Source organism: Chelon labrosus (assembly GCF_963514085.1).
Source record: "Chelon labrosus genome assembly, chromosome: 7".
NCBI lineage: Eukaryota > Metazoa > Chordata > Actinopteri > Mugiliformes > Mugilidae > Chelon > Chelon labrosus.
Genome location: NC_140343.1, coordinates 26,815,092 through 26,828,856, shown reverse-complemented (window position 1 = coordinate 26,828,856; position 13,765 = coordinate 26,815,092). Strand labels below are relative to the sequence as shown.

At 40.1% G+C, this 13,765-nt stretch overlaps 1 protein-coding gene across 1 annotated transcript; it reads left to right on the top strand.

Annotated features, from left to right (window-relative positions):
• Positions 1–545: 545 nt before the first annotated feature.
• comp (cartilage oligomeric matrix protein) lies at positions 546–12,438 on the top strand (the record flags this gene model as incomplete). Its single annotated transcript, XM_084548455.1, has 19 exons — positions 546–668; positions 3,310–3,383; positions 3,499–3,550; positions 3,688–3,836; positions 5,103–5,240; positions 5,494–5,571; positions 6,461–6,613; positions 6,795–6,899; positions 7,034–7,141; positions 7,211–7,370; positions 7,581–7,699; positions 8,040–8,092; positions 8,181–8,374; positions 8,472–8,650; positions 10,410–10,458; positions 10,827–11,023; positions 11,171–11,343; positions 11,925–12,064; positions 12,380–12,438. Exons 1-19 carry the CDS (start codon positions 602–604, stop codon positions 12,436–12,438), a joined length of 2,247 nt encoding a protein of 748 aa, XP_084404581.1. The 5' UTR covers positions 546–601.
• Positions 12,439–13,765: the final 1,327 nt, after the last annotated feature.

Genomic DNA, 13,765 nt, shown 5'->3' with positions numbered 1-13,765 from the left:
AGAAACGCTGTATCAAAAGTTATATCAAATTTGAAAAAGTTGAAGTATGCCCACCATTCAAAATTGAAATGGTCTGCTCCTTTTATAAGGTTTTAATAAACGGCATCAGTTAGTAATGTCCGACTGGAATATAGATTTCAAAGTGCCAAACCAGAGAGTGCACAAATAAAATATACAAACATCTGAGGGATAAAATAATCCAGCGAGTCAAAAGCAACCCTTGAGTTATTTTCATGGTACATGATTTGTCCAAGATGCTTTTAACAACTGATAAAACTCAGCATAAACATATCGTTCTGCACTCCTTACAAGAAAATGAAGCATTTGACACTTGAGACTGATGCTTCTTCTACACTGTATGTGGAGGAGGGTTGTATTGTGCAATCACACCCATCTCTTCGTCTTTCTTTGAGCTTTAGGGGAAGGGGTGAAGATGTAAACCGGGGAAGAGGGGGGCGTGGGTGGCGGTGGGTTATAAAAACCGAAGCAGGGGAGGAAATCCTCCAAGAACTTTGCTGGAAGCAGGTTTGCAGGAGGAGCGCTGACACTGAGCTGACGGAAGGAGAGAACAGGAGACGTACCTGAGCTGTTACAACAAACCATGCTGTGGTTCCTGAGCCTGACCTGTGTCCTCTGCATGGGAGGGAACGCTGTAGCAGGACAGAGAGGTGAGAAACAAGCTTCATTTATTAGTGATTACTTTTTAAATGAGAGCGTAAAGTGAAAATGATTTTGTCGTTACCAACAGTCTCTCTGGCACTATACACACATAATGGACCAACTAAGATCCAATTCATACATACAGCATTTGCTTATAAATAGTTTGACTTAATTGAAAAGTAGTATCTAATCATATAAACAAGTTTACAGTTGACTAATAAATGTGCTGAAGGAGGAGGAGGAGGACACTATCATTTGACCAAATGTTGTGGGGTCTCAACCTTTCTCTAAGCAGTGAGAGTGATTTATTTCCAGTATTTTTTCTTTCGGCTGTGGAATTCATTCAGTAAACAGAGTGGCTGCTGATGAGAAGAACACATTTCCTGCACAGAAGATCTCTGCCTTCATACTGCTCCTCTGGGAGAAGAGGTGGCGGTGCCTGGTAGAAGTGGCTAAAAGGGGGATGTCGGGATTCTTTGGGTTAATTGCACAAGCAGTATGATCATGCAGGATAAGACACACCTACACCTGAGCTTAAACAGCAGCACTATATGATTGGAGATCTGCAAAATCTGTGAATTTACAGTTTCAGTTTCCACTACTCTCATAGTGTTTTCAAAGATGAAGCGGCTGCAAACGGGTAAAAACTGAGCATTTAGCAGTTTAAGACACAGGTAGTTCCCTCAGGAGTTGGAGGACACCAATTACAGAGGTAAAAACAGTGATTTAAATGCTTTAAATCATTTCGTCACAAACATGACTCCAAACAGAAGATGATGTGACATTATAACTGCAGGTTATAATGTCACATCATCATCATCATCATCATCATCATCAGTATGAATAATCAGTGGTTAATTAAAAAAACTGTGTGCACTGCAAATAATCAGTTTTTACAGGATTAACTATGTTTGTGTTTGAATCCACTTCATGAACAAGACACATTAAATCACGTGATTTACTCTCTGAAGAGACTTTCAGTAATCTCCCATTTACATTTATATACCCATAAATGCTTATGTTATCGATAGTTTGAATGATTAGATCATTTGCATCATCACTGACTTCATTGTAGGAGTTTTTTCCCTTTCAAATTTCATACTCTCATATAAAATATGGGACAATAAATATGGCACATAGTACAATAAACAAAAGCAGTTTTAGAAAAGCAGTCACATTGAATTTCCCTTAATTTTAAGATTTATTTAAATTTATTTGCTCGATAAAAGTTAATCAAACCGTTGACATGATTCTATGACATGTTAAAACACATTAACAGCTGCACAACATCCAAGCTAATAACCAAGTGAAGCTGTAGTTGCAAAACCCAAAGGTAATTATTTGAATAACTCTGTGTTTTGTTGTTCATAAACCAAATTTATCATTGCTAAAACACGTTTTGTATATTGGTCTAGCGTATACACAATGTCTTTAAGCGTTTCTGGGTTAGATAGTTATTGTTGGATAGATGCAGAGCATATTCAAACCTGGGACTCAGTAAAAACACCAGGAGTTTAATTCCCCTAAGCATGCGGCCTCAAAAAATGTATCTTCCAGATAATCTTGTATACCTTCCATATCTGGAAAATCAATTTTGAAGCTGTAATCACAACATCTCGAGCTCCAGTGAATGCGTGGGATGTAGATACAAGCGAGGCCTGTGGTGGCTGAGGAATGCAAGCTACTACACTAGACAGGCAGTTGATCATTTGTTACAGGATCCCCCCAACATGACCATGTGCTCCCCTGTGAGCTTCCAGCCCCAGATGTTGAGCCAGAAAAGTTTCCATAGAAGGAGAATCTATATTATTATTGACTGTTGATGATGATTTTGTCCAGTTACTTTTTGTTATAGTTTAAGTCAAAGTTCTGTACACAATTGATTAAAACACTGATACAATAATCAGATGGAAAGGAGGGCAACATGCTTCATGGTCCAGTCAAAGTCAGTACAACGTTTTTAGATTTAATTTAAAATTACTTAACATTTAAAGGTCAAAGTCAGAGGGAGACAAATAAAAACAAAGCTTGTTCCAACTAAATGCTATTTCTCCATGTTTAGGCCAAGATTTTTCAGTTTTGTCCACATTTTGATGGAGAAGTTTCAGAAGCATCAAATCTTTTCTTACTTTATTTATTTGCTGTGATAATGTGGGAAACTGTAATTATAGCCATCCACATAATAATGTTAAATACGAGCGGTCCAAGGATTGAGCCTTGGGGAACTCCACAAATCATGATGGCCCACCCATAAACATGCTAATCAGTAGATACTTTTCTATTATGCTGATATGATTTGAAGCATTTTAGCAATGTGCCTGGGAGCTCAACCAGCTTCCACTGGATGTGTTTGATAAATTATGTCAAAGACAGCACAGTACGCAGTATGGAAATCGGGACTCAAATGCAAAATTCAGAAGGCAAGTTATAATCATGAAAAGAAAACTTTAAATCTAAAGCTGTGCACAGATAGAAAGAATCCAACTAAGCAGAGTTCAGAGTCCATGAAAGCAACCCCTCATCTTCACTAGGATAGTCATCTGATTTTAAGAGGGGGATGCTTGTAAGTAAAAAAAAAAAGAAAAAAAAAAAGAAAAAAAAAAAAGATTTACATTGTGTGAATGGACTGTGTTTTCTCTTCAAATCCAGATGGGGAGATTATCAGTCAGATTAAAATGACTAACCTGGCCTTGGCTGAGATTAAAGAGCTTCTGAAACAACAGGTAAACCACCTTCATTTCGGAAAATTACATTTACATCAATTTAGCACAAGTTCAAAGTAGTGACGATAATAAAAAACAATTTGTTTTTAATCTATTAATCTGTTGTATTTTCCAGATTAAAGAGATAGTATTCCTGAAGAACACAGTGATGGAGTGTGAAGCCTGTGGTGAGTTAACGAGTCCCATTGACTTTCAACACCAGAAACATACATACAAGAATATCATTAATGCAGAATGCATTAACGTATGTATTTTGATGGGACTTTCATGTCATCACATACATCTTAATCATCTCTCTCCTCAGGTATGGGAGGTTTGCAACCTCGTCCTTCGTGTGTGCCGAACCCCTGCCACCCGGGGGTGAAGTGTATGGAAAGTCCTCAGGGTGTACAGTGTGGGCCCTGCCCTGACGGCATGGAGGGTAACGGTACCCACTGCACTGATGTGGATGAGGTACACAGAGATTTAATATATAATAATTAGGGCCGGGACTCGATTAAAAAAATTAATCTAATTAATTAGAGGCTTTGTAATTAATTAATCGCATTTTAATCGCATATAAATATTTGACCTGAGAACAGTGAGAAGTAATTTTTTTCATATGGATTTTTAGTATACCATTGAATAATGACTAAATTTCCCATCCACGGGGCCAACCAAAGCGGTCTCATCAGCTTCTTCTTTCATGTTCACTGTGGTTTGTTGTTGTCTGAAGTAATGAACAGTGTTGCCAACTCCTCAGGAAAGGAAAGTAGCTATTGGCTCTCCTAAAAGTCGCCTGAAGTCGCTAAATGACGTCATCGGCTAATTTGCATAATTTACCTTTTGGATGTAATTGTGATGGACGCTGTATTATTAACGCGCCTCCTTTATCCGGGCTTGGTATTGGCAAAATGACTCTAAAGAGACACTCTGGCACAGTAACTTAAGTTTTTTTTTTTTTTTCTTTTTTTAGTTTTCTTAAGTTTGGTTTAGTTTCTAGCCTACAAGTCACAGGCACAGAAGAACATGAGCATTTTTTGCCATAACTAGAATATTTTTAACATTTTTTGTACAAACGGTTTTAACTTGACAAAATTAACAATCTAAATGGATTATTATTTTATTATTTATTTTAGTGTGACAGTGAAGAAACATTTACATCCCGCTCTGTAAACCAGGGCGCGATCAGCGGCAGCTTTGCGCATGCGTCATTCGTTTGCAGTCTGGACGCGGTGGCGTGGTTCTCCCTCTCTGCTCTGACCGCTGCTGCGCGGGGCTACTGTGAGACTGACCGCCTGTGAGTGCTTTGGGACGGGAGCACCCGCTGCTTGTTGAGGACACTGGTAATGAACGCTAGTTGGTGCTCCAGTATAATCGGTCCGCCGAAACTCATCCAGTGAGAAACGTTCCGCGGTGCAAAAATAAGTGTGATTAAAATGCGTTAAAAAAAATTAACGCGTTATTTCTGTGTAATTAATTAATCTTAATTAACGCGTTAAAGTCCCGGCCCTAATAATAATACAATAATAATATATAGTAATACAATACAGTACCCTGTAATGATTTCAAAATTCCCTTAAAGTTTCATTAAGTACCCATTGAATCAAATAAAGTGAGCAAGCTTGCACAACCAAACGAGAAGAGGAAACACCCGTGGGACAAAAAAACTGAACTAAATAACGAACCAGATCCTTTGACAACATCCTGACATGTGTGTCTGCCCTGTGCTGTTGGCAGTGTACTGTGATCCCTTGTCACATGGGCGTTCGCTGCATCAACACATCCCCAGGTTTCCGCTGCGGTTCATGTCCAGCTGGATACACCGGCCCCCAGGTCCAGGGTGTCGGCCTCGCCTACGCCACCGCCAACAAACAGGTCAGTGTTGGTGATAACTAGCACTGCTCATCTTGTTGAAATGAAAGTATTGACTCAGTAGTTATAGTCACCTAATTAAATAAATAAATACTTAAAAAGTATCTTTCTCATTCTCCTTAGTATGCCCAGCAGACATCGGACTGTTTCAACACTATATTAATCCTCTAAATGGACTTCAATGCGATGCTCATCATTCATTAATGCCTGTTATTACAGGGTTAATGTGGACGTTCTTTCTGTTTGTCTGTTCAAGGTGTGCAAAGATATCAATGAGTGTGAAGGCCTCAACAATGGAGGATGTGTGGAAAACTCTGCGTGTATGAACACCCCTGTGAGTATCAACATCATTTACAGTAAATAAATGTCTATCATATTTAATATGAGTTTTTCAGTGTTTTACTACACATTTCATTGCCCTATGAAGGTCCTGACCATTTCAGACTTTTAGTGTAAATGAATCTTAACAGGTTAGTGTGTGGGGAGTTAAATGTTCACGTACAGTAACAGGTACATAAATAAAGGTCAGACTATACAATGTTCCTCACAATTTTAGTTTTATGGAGTTAGTGGTAAAACAGCAAAAACCCTTATTTTCTTTTTTTTTATAAAAATAAAAACTTGGCTTTTTAGTTTAAATTGCACAATAAATTAATTTATTTAAACATCTGCGTGAAGCTTGACTTTCCATTAGCTTTAAGTCACAGTCACAGTCATGTGATGCCAACTTCTGTACGGAAGCTTACGATAACTAAAGACTTTACTGGCATTGAGAAATTAATCTTTTACTTTATTGTTTATCTACATATGTGTTTGTTTGTTTGTTTGTTTACAATTTAGCATTAGCTTGTATCCACAGTGGATTCAGTCTCACTTCAAAGCCCATCTTTTCTTTGGGTTGAACTGGATGTACAAGTATCAGAAGTCACTACAATAAAAACTCAATAAAACTCAATAAAAAAAGATTTATTTTCTTAATTCCTAAATGGTTCTCACAAGGATAGTTGCGCCAAGGTTTTCATCAAACATTATAACTTCCTTATATAAGAATTATCTGCAGCCTTAGTTTGTCTCACATTCCAATTTTCAGCTGTTTAGATTGAAACTTAAAAATGTTTGCAACAATTCTCAGTTTGTTTTTGCCCAATAATTTCATAATGAAGTCCAGTGACATCAAGTACAACAGGCTGACCCTGTGTTTTCATTCCTCTGTGTCTCTCTAGGGCTCATTCAGGTGTGGTCCTTGTAAGACGGGCTACACTGGGGATCAGCGGCGTGGCTGTAAGCCTGAGAGAGCCTGTGGGAATGGCCAACCCAACCCCTGCCATGCCAGCGCAGAGTGCATCGTCCATCGGGAGGGAACTATTGAGTGTCAGGTGAAGGAATAAAATGTCATATCTCTCTTTGAGAAAGGTGTCACATATTCACTTTCACTGAGCCACTGAAGCTATGAACACCTCTGAGCCATAACAGATTGTTTAAGCGGGTATTGTATTGTATTGTAGTCATGTAATGCCAGTGATCCACGACTCCTATATTAATATTCTCTCCTCACAGTGTGGAGTTGGCTGGGCTGGCAACGGCTACTTCTGTGGCCCTGACACTGACATTGATGGTTTCCCTGATGAGAAACTGAACTGTCCTGATACAAACTGCAACAAGGTGAGTGTCCATGAAAAGCTGTGAAAATGACTATAGGTCAAACGCTAAGAAGTTTCATTTAATTATTATGGAGATGATACCATTTGTTTCCTATCCTTGTCATCTGCTGTAACAGTGACAGTTTTTCTTTGCAGGACAACTGTCTCACTGTGCCTAACTCTGGTCAAGAAGATGCTGACGGTGATGGAATTGGAGACGCCTGTGATGAAGATGCAGATGGAGATGGGATCCTAAACACACAGGTTCATGCAGAGAAAAAACAAAAATAAATGTCAGTTTTACTTCCTGAGACTATAACATTTTCTTCACAGGATAATTGCGTGCTGGTGCCCAACGTGGACCAAAGGAACATTGACGAGGACGACTTTGGCGACGCCTGCGACAACTGTCCCGCTGTCAAAAACAACGACCAAAAAGACACAGATGTGGACAAATTTGGCGACGAATGTGATGAAGATATTGATGGGGATGGTGAGTACTGAGTAAAGCCTCTTATCAACAACCCTGTCTCTCCAGTAATGACTTTTTTTGTAGCTTAATCATTTATATTCCCCCAGTTTTATGTGAAACTGTTCATATTATTATAACACAGGCTTGTAATTTCAGTTATGATACAACCACATATGAAATTAAAGCGATATACATGCATAACTTCACTTTTAATATTTTGTTCAATTTTAGGAATCCCCAATAACTTGGATAACTGCAAACGAGTTCCCAACGCCGACCAGAAAGATCGAGATGGAGACAAAGTGGGAGATGCCTGTGACAGCTGTCCATATGTTCCCAACCCTGATCAGGTGAGAAATCAAATTTCTTTTGGTAACAAACTGCTCAACACATGCTGTCATCAAGGGCACAGTGCTACTCTTGAACTGAAGTCTATAGCGCTGCACTCTGTGTTGCTTTTGCTGACCTCTAGAGGTTACACTGATATCAGCAATCACAGCGAGGTACAATTGATTTGAATCTTCTTTAAATACTAAATATTTAATAAAAATGCGTATGGGCATCTGAAACAGTTTCCGCAAGCCTAATCCTCATCTATCTGTGAACTGATTGTTTGGTATGTCACCCTAATGTCAAAGGTAAACCTTGGAAAATGTCATGGTTAATAATAACTCATGTTTCGTTTCTCAGACGGACGTGGACAATGACTTGATTGGAGATCCCTGTGACACCAACAAGGACAGGTATCTTGTGATTTCACCAGTGTTTATCTGTTGTATCTTGTCTTCATACTGGAAGGTAAAATCTGCCACAAAATCCAACTTTCTCCAGTGATGGTGACGGTCACCAAGACTCTCGGGACAACTGCCCAGCCGTCATCAACAGCTCTCAGCTGGACACCGACAAGGACGGAAAGGGGGACGAGTGCGATGATGACGATGACAACGACGGTATCCCGGACCTGCTGCCACCTGGACCCGATAACTGCCGCCTGATCCCCAACCCTCTACAGGAGGACTCTGATGGTGGGTAACATCTCTGTCATATTAAAGTGGATATGTGTTTCCTGTTATACCTGGCAGATACCAAAATATCTAACTGTATATCCATTTATCTTCTCAGGTGATGGTGTGGGCAACATATGCGAGAAGGACTTCGACAATGACACCATAGTTGACACCATTGATGTTTGTCCAGAAAACGCTGAGGTCACCCTCACCGACTTCAGGGAGTACCAGACCGTTGTTTTGGACCCAGAAGGTGATGCACAGATTGACCCCAACTGGGTGGTGCTGAACCAGGTCAGGTTTTTATACTTGTTGTTATTGTATTTTAATACATAGACATAGCTAATCCAAAAAAGTGGAAATATCTACATGCTTCCACAAAAAAGTGGAAACATGGAGAGTTTCTTGAAGATGTTTCATCCAAGTAGCTTCTTTAGTTCTAAAAGACTGGTGGTGAGCTAGGGTTTAAATAGGAACATCTGTGGGTGGATCTCGTTGGAGGAGACTGTTGGTCCCTGTCCTCTATCTCCAAAAAATGGTGCTCTAACAATCCAATGTCAGTCAGGGGCTCTAGTCTCAAGGTGTGAATGGGGGTGAAACTTCTTGGGGACAGATGTTAAGACTGCATTGTAGATTAATGGCAAATTACATCTCAGTGCACCTCTCCTGTTCAGAGAAAGATTTTGCACTTTGACATACACTACCTGGCCAAAAAAAAGTTGCCACCCAGATTTAATTAAGTAAATGGGTAGGAGCCTCCTATTGGATAATTACTGCATGGGTGATTATCTTTCAGCTGGCAACACGTTATTTAACCCCAACTGATGCAATGAGTAGCTTCTCATTTCTTAAACAACCATGTCGAAAGACACATGCTGTAGTCGCGGAAAAGATGTTAGTCTGTTTGAGAAGGGTCAAATCATTGGCATGCATCAAGCAGAGAAAACATCTATGGAAACTACTAAATTGTGTTAAGAACTGTCCAACGCATTATTAAAAGCTGGAAGGATAATGGGGAACCATCATCTTCCAGGAAGAAATGTGGTCGAAAAAAATTCTGATTGATCGTGATTGGCAATCACTTAAATGTTTGGTGAAATCAAATCGAAAAAAAACACCATTAGAACTCAGGGCTATGTTTAATAGTGAAAGTAAAGTATATATGTACAATGTGAAGGGAACTCAAGAGATTGGGACTGAACAGCTGTGTAGTCTTAAGAAAACCACTAATCAGTGAGGCTAACTGGAAAAAGGGCTTCAGTTTGCTAGGAAGCATAGAGATTGGACTCTGGAGCAATGGAAGAAGGTCATGTGGTCTGATGAGTGCAGATTTAGGGGGCATCAGGGTAAGAAGAGAGGCAGATGAAGTGATGCACCCATCATGCCTAGTGTCTACTGTACAAGCCTGTGGGGGCAGTGCTATGATCTGGGGTTGCTGCAGTTGCTCAGGTCTAGGTTCAGCAACATGAATGAATGAGGTCAGCTGACTACCTGAATATACTGAATGACCAGGTTATTCCATCAATGGATTTTTTTCTTCTTTGATGGCGCGGGCATATTCCAAGATGACAATGACAGGATTCATGGGGCTCAAATTGTGAAAGAGTGGTTCAGGGAGCATGAGACATCATTTTCACACATGGATTGGCCACCACAGAGTCCAGACCTTAACCCCATTGAGAATCTTTGGGATGTGCTGGAGAAGGCCTTACGCAGTGGTCAGACTCTCCCATCATCAGTACAAGATCTTGGTGAAAAATTCCTTTACGCCTCCTCTGTTAAATGTTCTGGCTAAAATGTGGACGTTGCTATCTTCAAAGGACTGTCCTTTGAAGGTGGACCCCTGAATTGTCTCCTGATGAGCTGACTTAAGCAAACTTCCCACCAGTCCTTTAGACCTGATGAAGCTACTTCGATGAGTGGCGAAACATCTTCAAGAAGTCCAGTTGCCCTTGTTTCAGCGTTTTTTGGATGTACCATGACCTGGATGACTGAGACACCAACAAAGTTTGTCATCAAATTTAATTGATCTTAAATCCACTCTTCTGTGCAGGGAAGAGAGATTGTCCAGACTATGAACAGTGATCCTGGGTTGGCTGTGGGTAAGAACACCTGGTATTTAATGAAGAATAGTCTGACACTTTAGGAAATCAGCTCAGGCTACCTTTTCTTTTGACAGTATATGATGCATTTGCTACATTAACCACTCATTAGCTTGCTAAAATGTTGCCTCAGTGGCTTCTAGAGAGGTGCAGTTACACTGATCAGCCACAACATTAAAACCATTCCACAGGTGAAGTAAATAACATATTGTGACAATACTATGTTCTTCTGAGAAACTTTTGGACCTAGCATTCATGTGTATATTACTTAGACATGTAACACCCACTTAGACCAGACTTGTACAGAGTTTAAAGTTTCTGTAAGCTCTACAGTGTAAGCTCTACAGTCTCTTGGTCCTGTCCCACAGGTTACACTGCTTTCAGCGGGGTGGATTTTGAAGGGACATTTCATGTCAATACGGTGACGGACGATGACTACGCTGGTTTCATCTTTGGCTACCAGGACAGCTCCAGTTTCTACGTGGTGATGTGGAAGCAGGTGGAACAGATCTACTGGCAGGCCAACCCGTTCAGAGCAGTGGCGGAACCAGGCATCCAACTGAAGGTAGTCCACTGAAATTATACTACTAAAAAAAATACCAGTTCTACTTCTTGATAGAAATAATTAATCACTCGAACTGACTCCAATCAGTGGAATAATAAATCAGTGCGCCTAGAGACTCAGACTTCCTGTAACTTGTGTTTGGAAAAGGCAGTGAAGTCAAACACAGGACCAGGTGAAAATCTGAGGAACGCCCTGTGGCACACCGGTGACACCAGTGACCAGGTCAAACTACTGTGGAAAGATGCTCGCAATGTTGGCTGGAAAGACAAGACTTCGTACCGCTGGTTCCTCCAGCACCGGCCTGCTGACGGCTATATCAGGTACTGACTCTGTTTAAGGTATTTGTCTGTTTCTTGCGGTGGGTTAGATGTGAAGATCAAGTTCTGAATTCATCCTGTCTGTGTCCAGAAGTATTTGAATGTTAAATTGTAATTTGTTTGTGGTAATGCTTTCTGGGGCAAAAAATCTGCAGCCAGCTCTGTACACTCTGTCAGGCTAATGGCAGCATGCTAATGCTCATGCTAATATACTGATATTATTTTAGCCATATTAATGTCTTTTGTGAGTTAGCTTGCAAACATTTGCTAATTAGCACAAGACACTAAGTACAGTTGATGCTGGTTAAGTATTTGTTCATAAACCTTGGACATGGCGTGGACAAATCAATTACATTTCATCCTCTGACCACCAGGATATAAAGAGTAAATTTGATAACAATGCATCCAACAGATGTTGAGATTATTTGATAAAAGTCTAAAATGAAAAAAGGTCAGAGCTTTGTCAAGGAGAGTAGAATTCCTCCTCAGAGGACAATGAATGTCTGTAATAAACCAAGGCTGTCCATCAAGGAATTATTTTTTTTGCAATGTGATGTTGTGTCCTGCCTTCTGTCGCTGCGCAGAGTTCGTTTCTACGAGGGTCCTCAGATGGTGGCGGACACAGGCGTCATCATAGACGCCACGATGAGAGGAGGCCGACTAGGAGTCTTCTGCTTCTCCCAGGAGAACATCATCTGGGCCAACCTGCGTTATCGCTGCAACGGTGAGCGAAGTGTTCAAAAGGCCTTGAGAAGTTGGGCCTGAATGTGCAATAATCCCCTTACACATTAACTTTAATAGCAGCAGTCTCTTCTAAATACTTACCAGCAGAATAACAAAGCTCAGTTATTATAAATGTTAAATAGTTATAAGTGACTTGATTTGAAGTTACAAAAAAAATAACAAGGTCAAAGAAGGTAATCCACTTTTCTTAATTTCTTCTCAAAATCTGTGTCCTTGAATAACACAAAATAAATAAGCTGAGTATTTTCTTCAAGCTGCAGCACCTGTTAATTTACTTCCTGTTGTTTCTTTATAGACACTCTTCCTGAGGACTTTGAAACCTACAGAGCCCAGCAGGTCCAGCTGGTGGTCTGATGACAACAAAGAAAGCCTGAGCTACAACATTTTCCGACGCACAACTGGGACTCAGGAAGAAGAATCATCACAAACATGAACAACTAATGAAAGAATCCACCAGAAGAGGAAACCTTGAAAGATTTTAACTTTAACGAATACCTGTTAGCTCACTATCTATCACCAAACCATGTAACGGAATGGTGAACGAGTCTGTGATTCACTGATGAAATTTCTTTGAAATCCTTAGATTTTCAGTTTTCAGAACTGGGAATCAGTGGTGGTATTTTCACACAAAATCACAAGAGGCAAGCAGTTAGTAACACGTGATCCATCTTTAGAGCCAGGGACAGCAGGCTGCAATTACCCCTTATTGTCACAAGAGGCACCAAAGTGAACAAAGTTGACATCTTCAAGATCAGCGGCAGGTGTCAGATGTCAGTTTAAGATGAATACTGATTGGGTGAGAATGAAACTTGACAACTGTAAAAAAAATCTTCACAAGGGAGCGGTAATAAAACATGAGATGTTTGAATTGTTTAGCTGTTAGTAATTTGTCTTAAATAATGTTGCTCCAAAATATAGACCTTTGTATGTTTACATTGCAATGTATGCTTTTGAAAGAAGACTTCCTGTAAAGATTTACCTGTCTCTAATGAATAAATGTGGATTTTAGTAACTTATTGTTTTGCATGAATTTACAGCAGCTGCAAAGACTGTTGTGCATATTCAAATATAACAGTTTAACAGTGGCGGGCCATGCATTTTCCACCTAGGCCTTCAATGCCCTCCAATCTTATACAAAACACCTCTTAATACGATTGTTATGACGCCACTGCTATAGAAACCATCAACATCATACGCAATAACACAGGGTATCTCATGCAGCGACATGAATGTCATTACTAAAGCAAGAAATTCAGAACAATTCACAAAGTCTCCTCTCACTCACTGCAGCCAGCACCACATACGTCAAATCCAGCAGAAACACCAATGTCGACCAAATAAAATGGCGAAAATATACATACAAGATGTAAATATAATTCATTTTACTCACCAGAACTTAAGAAACAATTTAGAGTTCTCCAAGAGTAGTGGACTGTTCATAGTTGCTGACCTGAAAGTCGTGGACACAGCCTTTCGCTAGCTAGCTCTGGGGTTGGGTGGCCTTTCCTCACAATATCCAGGTTTTCCAGCAAAGTCCGCCGTGAAAATGTCTTTCTTAGAAGATCTGAAACCAAGTCGATAGCCTTTCCTCCTTCTGCCATCATCAGTTCAGAAAATAGCTATCAACATGTTAACAGATGAAAATGAACCGCTAGCTTGGCTTAAACAGAGCGTCTCTCTG